The sequence below is a fragment of the Onychostruthus taczanowskii genome, unplaced genomic scaffold, assembly GCF_017590055.1.
Source record: "Onychostruthus taczanowskii isolate IOZ18803 unplaced genomic scaffold, ASM1759005v1 scaffold76, whole genome shotgun sequence".
Lineage (NCBI taxonomy): Eukaryota > Metazoa > Chordata > Aves > Passeriformes > Passeridae > Onychostruthus > Onychostruthus taczanowskii.
Genome location: NW_024505450.1, coordinates 1603173 through 1612678, shown reverse-complemented (window position 1 = coordinate 1612678; position 9506 = coordinate 1603173). Strand labels below are relative to the sequence as shown.

The following is a 9506-nucleotide window of genomic DNA, read 5'->3' as shown; positions in this document are numbered from 1 at the left end:
TTATTCCAAAAGATGTCTGTCATAGGCTCCACTAAATGGACACAGATCTGTGTTAAGGGTATTGTTTTCAGCTGGAAAAAGTAGTTTCAAGGGAAAAAGGAGGAGGAACTTCTTTTAAAAACAGTTTTATGTCTGGTTTCCCGTCCCACTGTAAATAGGCTGAATAGTGGAAGTGAAATGAGTTATTTTAGATGGTTTTACAGGCACAGACATCAAGCACCAGACCTCCCTGTGTCCCACCCACCCAGGTCAGAATCCACTCTGACCTGCCCCAAGAACACACTGTAGGATTGGTCACACAGGAAAGCAGATGGGAGGAGAAAGGAGGGGAAAATAAATTACTTTTATTTGTATTTAATAAAATTTGGCATGCAGGCTCGATGTGACTCAGTGCTGAACATCTGGGATTGATCATAGGATCACAAACTGAGAAGTAGTCATCTGGCTCCTAGAAATAAACACATTCAGTCCCTCTGCCCCAATGTTGCTTCCTTAATAATGATAGAATGCAACAGCCATTTTAAGTCCTTTTAATCTTTTCAGCCACAGTATTTTTCACTTTTTAGTAATATTGAGTATTATTTTTTCACTTCAGATGATGGAAAATTGCGTTTGATCTTGGACTGGCAGCATTTGGGATTGCCCACAGAACTGATCCACTACTTTCCTCCAAATTTTTCTGGTGCAATGTTACCCTTACAAGTGCATTTCTTGCTGATTCCATCCCTCATGAGCATCATGGGAGCAGCACAGTACATGATGCAGGATGCAGCCCTGCTGAGCTACATTGACCAGCGTTTTCTGTCTCTGGAGGTATGTGCCTGATGAATCCTTCTGCAGCAAAAGAGGTTTGAAAACGTGTGGATGTTCTGAGGCCAGGGCAGTCTGTATGATAAATCAGGAGGGTAAATTTCCAGCTTTTTCCAATGAATGAGCAAAATTGTTGCTAAAACTTTAACTGTAATGAACCCAACTTAGCACATCATTTGTTGCAGGATAAAATTTCTAATGTTATGTTTTTATTCTGTTATAATCTGTATTTTTTTAATGACATCAGTGAATTTAGCTAAAAATGCAAATGTTTATGTAGAACTGTCACAGACCATCCTAAGGAGCTGTATAAACATATTGCCACCAGCAGAAGTGCTGTCAAATATTTATTAGCAAGGAGATAGAAATTTATCAGGTATTTTTCCTGTGTGCAGCTATCCCTACCTGGAAGGGTAGTTTAAGATACATTCATGCAAATCAGCAGTGTATCTGCACTTCAAATAAACCCTTAATATCTGAGAGACTGAAATGCAGTCCTTTCAATTCCTTGAATTAATTTCAATCACTTGTATAAATGCACCAGTTCTTGCTTTTTTTTTTCTACAGTAAAAAGCTACCAGTACTGCAAAATACCTCTTCAGTTTTGGTGTGTTATGGTCATATATTGTTTATTTTTAATTATTGACGTGTCCCTGGCTCCTGGCTTGCATTTTCAGACTTACAGAGAAACTCTAACTTGCCTGATTTGAAGTCCCTTTTTGTACAGAGCCCTCATTAGTCTTATCTTCTCAACACAGAAGGATTAACCTGATATTCTTTTCCCACTGTGTAGATGGAGATTTATATTTTCTTTGCCACGCTAGGAGTAACTTCCCTTGGCAATTTCTGTTCCTTTGGCACCCATTAAAAATGAGATAACCTGTGGCATTTAGTGCAAGGGGCACAAAAGGAACAGGACCAAGAGTGAGGCAGATACTGATGACAGCACTTGAAAGCATTATAAATAAAGGTTTTGTAGAAAGCAATTAAGTAACTTTCTGGAAACTTATAGTCCATAAAATAGGGGAGAGAGAGGAGGTAGCACAGAAAGCACAGCTCACAATGCAAACCAACCAAAGGTCTGCTCAAATTCCTCATCTTGCCAAAGTGGCAGCTGGGCTACTATTTTCAGGACACCTATGAAGCAGCTGCATTGCAACAGAAACTTATTACTTACCTTGGAAAACATTGATAATTTGAATTTAGTTGTAAAGTAATAGGGTTTTTTTTGCTTTCTATGTTTGGGGGGGGGGGGGTTTGGTTGTTTGGTTTTTTGTTGTTGTTTTACATTGGGTTGTTTTTGTTTGTTTGGGTTTTTTTTAATACACCCAATAATTTGAAGGGAAAAAAAAAAAAAAAGAAACAGCACAAAACTTGCTCAACTGTAGCATTTCAGTATTTTCATTTTCACATTTAAATGGGTGAAAAATAGCCACACTAGATTCTGGCTTGGTCAGAAGAGGTGTATCTATGTGAAATGTTCATGGCTATAGATTTCCAGCAGAAAACTCTTTGAGATTGCTTCACCAGTGGTCGTACAGGAGGAGTTCCAGAAAGTTGATGGAAAGCAAGTCATCAGAGATCATGAGCCCTTTGTTATCCATCAGAGCACTTTTCTTTCTTTAGGCAGCAAAACAGAGTATCTGTCTGTCAGTAACCACGTCTGTGGCCACAGCTCTCTTCACAGAGAGCAGCAGCACAACCTCTCCAAGGACTTTTCCTGGGGAAGGCAGTGAGAAGCTCAGAGAGAAGGAGAGAAAACAATTCTCATCTCTATCCACTGCTCCTGTAGTTTGGCACATGTGGAATGTGTTATGGAGATTGTTTATCCAAAGTGATTTGTTAATTGGACACTGGTGAAGGTTGTTTTGATTCCTTGGCCACTTGGTCCAAAGCTGTGTCCTGGCTGTCTCCAGACAGACACAGGGTTTTCTTTAGTATAGAGTAGTATTCTTTAGTATAGTATCTCTTTAGCATAGTATTAGTGTAATATAGTACAGCTTAATAAAGCAATTGTTCAGCCTTCTGAATCATGGAGTCAGAGCACATTATTCACTGTGTTGGGATCATCCTGAAACTATATATGTCAAGTCAAAAAAAAGTGGATTTTTGTCCAGACTTTTGAAGTCTGTGCCAGTCTGAGATGTTCTCCTGGCACAGACACCCAGCAAGAGCCCCCTGGGCTGGAATAGGTGTGTGCAGGGCACTGGGAAGGAGGGAACTGCAGGGCTGTGAAAGTAATCACAAGTGAGGTCCTGATGTACGCAGAATATCCATGTCTGTCCATGTGTTCTCTTCCATGTTCTGACTCAAGAAGAGGCTGGAGAAGTGCAGCCAAGATGTGCTGGAATACGTGGATGAGTTCCAGGAGTTCTCCAAGGCAGTGCTGTCCCGCCTAGCAAGGCTGAGCTCCGACAAAACTGAGCTTAAGGGGCAAGTGGAGAATTTGCTAACGAGGGTCGAGCACGCCCAGAGGGACATCGACTATTTTGGATCCGTCATGGACTCCAACGCCTGCGTGGAAGTGCACGAGGACCTGCTGAAACAGCAGCTGCTGGAAGAGGCAGAAGAAAAAAAGAGACTTAAACTCATGCTTAATGCAAGTAAGAACAGTTTATTTTTTTAGAACTTCGGTGTGGACAGTCCCACGTGTGCATGCTGATACAGGGATAACAGATTTTCATTAGCTGTGTGAATACCACAGATTATTGCAAAGGGGCTTGGGCTGTGTAAATACCAGACTTATAAAACCCATGTATATGCAAAAAGAGTATGGGAGAGGGAGGGAGGGAGGGAGGGAGGAAATACAGTTCAAATATTTACTTTGCAGAAATTCTACTGCATATCAAATTAGTTCTTTAGAAGTTACTTTTTATTATAAAATAAGGTAAAATCCTCTGAAGGTGTGTTCTCGCAAAATCCCAGAAAAACATATTCTGAGTACTGCAGCTGTACTAAAGAATTAATGGTGGTCTTTGCTTTTTGGACAGGCAGGGTCAAAACCTCAACTCAAAAGTAAATTCATGAGTTACTAAACTACTTAATTTACTTCTACAATTTTTACCTGCTTTACTGTTGTGCTCTGTCATCCTTCCTTGTCCCCTCCTTTAATAGGAGAGCACACTGGCTTGGCTGTCAGCAAAGTTTAGTTCTGATGTGAAAATTAAGTGCTACGGTACCCAGCATGAAGAATATATGCACAATCTATGATTTTTTTTAAACAAATGACATTTTATAATTATCTTTACCTTAAAAAGTTGTGGTGTGGATGTAAACTATGTATTATAGACATATTTAGCCTGTCTTCTTTTCATAGTAGTAAGAAATTAAAAGTAAATAATAAGAAATATAAACTGAAAATTTTTAAAAGTGAGTGAAAGAACCTTAGCAAATACAATTCCACTGACTTCAGCAAAATTAGGCTGATTTAATTTTACACATAAATTTACAATTTCTTCCTTAGACTTTTCAAGCAAATCAGTATCAAGGCAGATGCTTACAGAAGCAATCACCTATTCTGCTTCTGAGCTCTCCTTATACTCCACAATTCAGTGCTCTGAATATCAATAGTTCTGTTTTCCATTTAGAGAACTTTTGAACATTGGGCATTTTTTTCAGAGAGGAAAAAAAATCGGGAATTTTTAAATTGACTGTGGTTAAGGCACTTTGAAAATTGTATCTCTCTGAGAGTTTCAGAGGGGAAAAAATTACTTTCCATTTTTCTTTGGTGAAAATTATTACTTTTAACTTTATTGTAGCAGCTCGTGGTAACTTTATTTTCAATTTGTTCCCTACTGTCAGTACTAGTCAGATGCTTTTCCCATTGAATTTGATGTCAAACTATTCCCTGTGCAGATTTTACAGCACTTAGAAAAAGTAGGAAGATCCTCAACTCTAGAAAATAGCAGCTCTGCTTCTATGCTGTCATGTCTTAACCAGACTCTATGATTATTTTTGCTGAGTCTCTTAAAAAACCCTAGAAAAGAGGGTTTTTGAGTCCAGCTTTGTTACTGGGTTTGGGTCAAATTCGCACAGAAAACAACAATCAGACAAAAATCTGGTAATTTCCCCTGCAGAGGAAGATACTGCTATGTCTGCCTAGAGTTTTTGATTCAGCAGCTTTAAATTTTTTTAATCTATCTAATCAATAAATGTTAGATTTGAGAGAGCTGTTCTGGCTTGCTCAGGGAAGGCACTTCCAGAGTGAGGACTCCCAGGGAAGAAAAAAAAAAAATCCACTTTGTAGCAGCAATATCCAAAAGCTTTGATTAGAGGGTATCAGTGCACACAAATTACATAAAGATTGCTTTCTACAGGCAACTGGAGCCTTGCCACTGACTTCAATAGGTTCGTATCAGGCCAAACAGGGGGGCTGGTTTTGCTTTCTCCATTTCATCTGCTGCCAGAACTTCCTGCCTTAGAGCTTTGTTTGTCCTGTTTACTGAAATGGCTGCACTCCTCTGAAAGCAATTCTTCCAACTTCAAATGCTGCGCCCTGTAATTTATGAGTGCCTTTGGTAAACAAGCTTGTTAATACGCTTTGCAATCGTTTTTTTTCCTGGGAAGATTGCTGCTTGATAAAGATCTCAGAGTCTGAATGCCTGAGTCCTCCCAGGCTTGGTGCTTTCTGGTCTGAAAGGTCCCTGCAGAGTATGCACAGAAGGTGAAGAAGCCAGAGCTGTGACTTGAGGCCAGTTTTAACCCTCCAGTGAGGTGAAGAGCTGGGTGGTTCCACCAGCCACACTCCTGGCACACAGACACCACACCAGCTCCTTCCAAGGCCACCTCAGTGCACGCACACGCCTGGCTGTGTGATCTGTTTTCTCGTCTTGTTCCTTTGTGTGCAGGTGTTGGGAAGGTGAAAGGGAAGATAGCCCAGATTTTTGGCTTTCAGTTATGCTGATCTCTTTTTGTTTCTATTTATACTATAAATGCATAAAAAAGGATATTTGAGAATAAGACCAGTCCTGAAACAAAAATACTATACATGTGGATAATGGATTTTAATCTGTATGCCTCCAACAAGAAATAAATCTGATTACTTTACTGTGTTGATCTAAACCAGAAGTCAGTTCTCTGAAGTAAAAATTACAGCCTGTAAAAGGACAGACAAGAATAATCACAAAGTCACTAACGATGCTCCTCTGAGACACACAAATATCCAAATGTTTTGGACAACACTGGTGTAATAGAACAAAACCCAACACTCTACAGGTAGATGAAGATACTACAATTTTCTTAGCAGGAATATATAATAATAATAGAATTATATTATTCAAATGTATTATATATTATTACATATTATATATTAGTGTATAATCATTATAGAATATATTATTATATATTATATAATATATATTCTATATTTATTATATGTTATCTATGATACATTATATATTATTATATTGGTATTTTATATTCAAATACATTATAGAATTATTCAAATATCACATAAAACTATTTTCAGCACTACTTACCATAGCCACACTGCTGACACCTTTACTGATATATTGACTCAGGCCTCAGAGATGAATTAAAAGGAAACTAAGTAATTCAAAGAAAGGAAACTAGAAAATTTACAGATATTCTAATTTTTTGTCTTTTGTTATTTCCTTGCAGGTTGTGACCACATGCTTGCAGGTATTAGGTCCCTGAAGGTAGTTAAGAAGACTGGAGGGAAGCATGGCTCTTGGATGAAAGATCCTGGCAAAAAGCACGGGAAGATTTATTTATTAAGTGGCTCTGTAAATAATGTGATTTTGGAATTTGCCAATATCATGGCTTTCATGGAAAACAATCAGACTCTGAAAGCTCGCAGGGTCCCCTTGCCACTGCCCTGGGAAGGAACTGGCCACGTCATCTATCAGGGCTTCCTCTTCTACCACAGACACGGCTCCTTGAACGAGATCGTGAAATTCAACATCCAGAGAAGAAGCGTAGCTGACCAGATGCTGCTGCCAGGGGCTGGGAGGATTCCTGCCTACCAGCTCTCCCCACAGACAAAAATAGACCTGGCTCTCGACGAGCAGGGGCTGTGGGCCCTCCATGCAGAGCCAGAGACCGGGGGGAACATCGTCCTCACCAAAATCAACCCCGCAGCCATGGCCGTGGAGCACAGCTGGGACACGCCCTGCAGCAGCCGGGATGCTGAGGCAGCTTTCATGGCCTGCAACACCCTCCACGTGGTCTACAACTCTCCTTCTGGGGGCTCCTCCCGCATCCAGTGTGTCTATGATGTTTTGGGTGCTCTGAATGCTCACACAAACCCAGGACTGCATTTCCCAAAACGCCAGGGTGGCCACTCCACCGTACACTACAATCCTAAAGAAAAGCAGCTCTTCGCTTGGGGTGATGGATCCCAGATCATTTACAAACTCCACACAGAGCAGAAAGTTTAAAACCTTTAGCAGCTTTTTCAAGCAGACATAAAAGCCACCAGTCCCAGGTCAACACAGCCTTTTAATGTGTATTAAAACTACATTATTCCCAGCTGTTACAACTTTCATCCATTTTACATAACTTAAGATTTATGTACCCCAGTAATCTTAATGCCCAATAAAGAAGATGTGAAGACTGAATTAATTACATGATGACTACACACCACACATGCACAACCCATCCCCCCCGCCTCCAAATTAAAGTCTAAGGTTAATTGAAAAAAAATATATAGCCCATTTCTGACACGTTCTCTTCCAATGAAACTATGTTTTCTGTTTCAATGCCATGGAAATCAAATCAGAAATCTTTCCTGTCCAAAACACAGTTTGACAACCTTCACTACTCTGAAGATCACTATAGAAAGCCTTCTAGTAAGCTATATAAAATCACATGCTCCCAGAGAAATTAGATATTGGTTTTAACAGGAGAGGTTTATTTTACCACAAAGTGTAGGAATATACAGCCCCACAAACATGGTTTAAATTTAACATAGAACTCTCATACATTGCATCAAGGCTACTCCTATTCATTGAACTTCTAGAGCACTTCCATGAAAATTCTACACTTCTTATCCATATAGCTGTACAGACCACGTGGATCCTGCCAGTACATTAGCTGCAGCCAAGTATTCACTTTTTTCAGCTTCAAGTCACCATTTCTCACTATTTTTTGAGCACATCACTGTTTGTGTGTCAGAAGGAATATTCCTAGGTGAACTCTTCTGTATCTCATACTACTTTTAAAGGTTTTACATCTCACTCTTTGGTGTTTTTCTCATTAATTCTCTTTCAGCATGCACTTGTGAGGCATTTTCCCCAATGTTTCAAGTCATTTCCATTGATTATAGCAGAATCTTTCTCATCCTATCCTCCACCTCCAGGAAAAGGTGGCTCAGATGAGCACAACAGTGCAGGTGAGGGCATGGCACTGCTCAGTCCTGGACTTGTCCAGGTATTTTTGTTTTTAAAAAATAATGTTAAAAATATTAGATAATGTTTTGTTTAAAAAAAAAGCTTTTAGTGTGAAATACAGGTATAGACTGTATTTTAATGACAGCTGCATGTCTAATAGCAAACAAACAAACACACACACACAAAAAAAATCCCCTCTGAAAAACCACAAATAATGGTACTTGAAAAGCAATCCACAGCTGTTGCAACAGAAAACCCATTTTGTTCATTACTCTGAGAGAGCTGTTGTTCTGTTTAAAAATAGCTTCCAGAGAAGAGCCAGACATCAGGGAATGATTTGAGAAGGAGTTCCAGAGTACAATTAGGCATGTATAGACTGCTGGGCTGCAGCAGTGACACTCTGCCTTCAGCAGAAGGAGCTTTGTCATAGTCAGCAGGGTTGGTGACTGGAGCAGTGCTCCTGTGTCACAGCAGACTCGGGGTGCACAGCCACAGACACCCTCAGGCTGCAAGGGAGGTGGGTGGCACTGCTTTCCTGGCTTAAAGGCAATATTTGGCCTTTTATCCCTCCTCTGTAAAATCACAAACATGGAAATGAAAAGTGGTATCAGCCACCTCTGTGAGAGCTTTTACTGGGAAAGATGTGTAACTTTCTTTTAAGAAATAGTCTTTAAATGGGTGTAAATAGGGATTGAATATGCTTTTTAGAAAAGGTTTTCTTGGGATGTGCTTTGGGCCACACTATCACAGAGCAGAGGAAGCCCATGTCATTATTCTATAGAAAGATTTCAATGTGCAATCCTCAAAAGTTCAGGCAGGGTCTTCTCTGAGCCTTGCTGCCCTGAAAATCCAAACTTCATGATGAATTAAAGCCCAAGAGGGAGTGGAGCACCAAGACATCCCATCAGCAACAAAGCGAGGCACAGCCAGCCTGCACAAGAGCTCCCAGCACTCTGTAAAACAACTGCTCATTGTCAAACCCTGCCGGGGCCCTGCTTCCCCACGCCCTGGCTCTGTGCCAGGAGCGTGAGGACACCCCATGTCCTCTGCATGGAGCCCCAAGGACAGGGCAGGACAGGAGCTGGCATCCTTGGGGCCACTGTGCCAGCACCACACGAGGAGTCTGTGGGGGGCACTGAGCACAGTCCCTGGAGGTGAAGAAGGGGGAGCACTTTTCAGTCTGAGGTTCACTCTTGCTCTGTTTTATAGTTCTAAGATTAACTTTGGAGCTACTTTTGTTTTTCTCAATCCCCACAGATATTTTTGTGCCCCATTCCTGTGCTCATCCGGGAATTTCACTGCCTACATTTTACCTTGGCTGTAACAAAGACAAAAACAACTTATATC

At 40.5% G+C, this 9506-nt stretch overlaps 1 protein-coding gene across 1 annotated transcript; it reads left to right on the top strand.

Annotated features, from left to right (window-relative positions):
• Positions 1-484: 484 nt before the first annotated feature.
• Positions 485-7891, top strand: OLFML1 (olfactomedin like 1). Its single transcript, XM_041423257.1, has 3 exons — positions 485-813; positions 3125-3413; positions 6430-7891. The coding sequence occupies exons 1-3, from the start codon at positions 688-690 to the stop codon at positions 7206-7208; spliced, it is 1194 nt and encodes a 397-aa protein (XP_041279191.1). The 5' UTR covers positions 485-687; the 3' UTR covers positions 7209-7891.
• The last annotated feature ends 1615 nt before the right edge of the window (positions 7892-9506 follow it).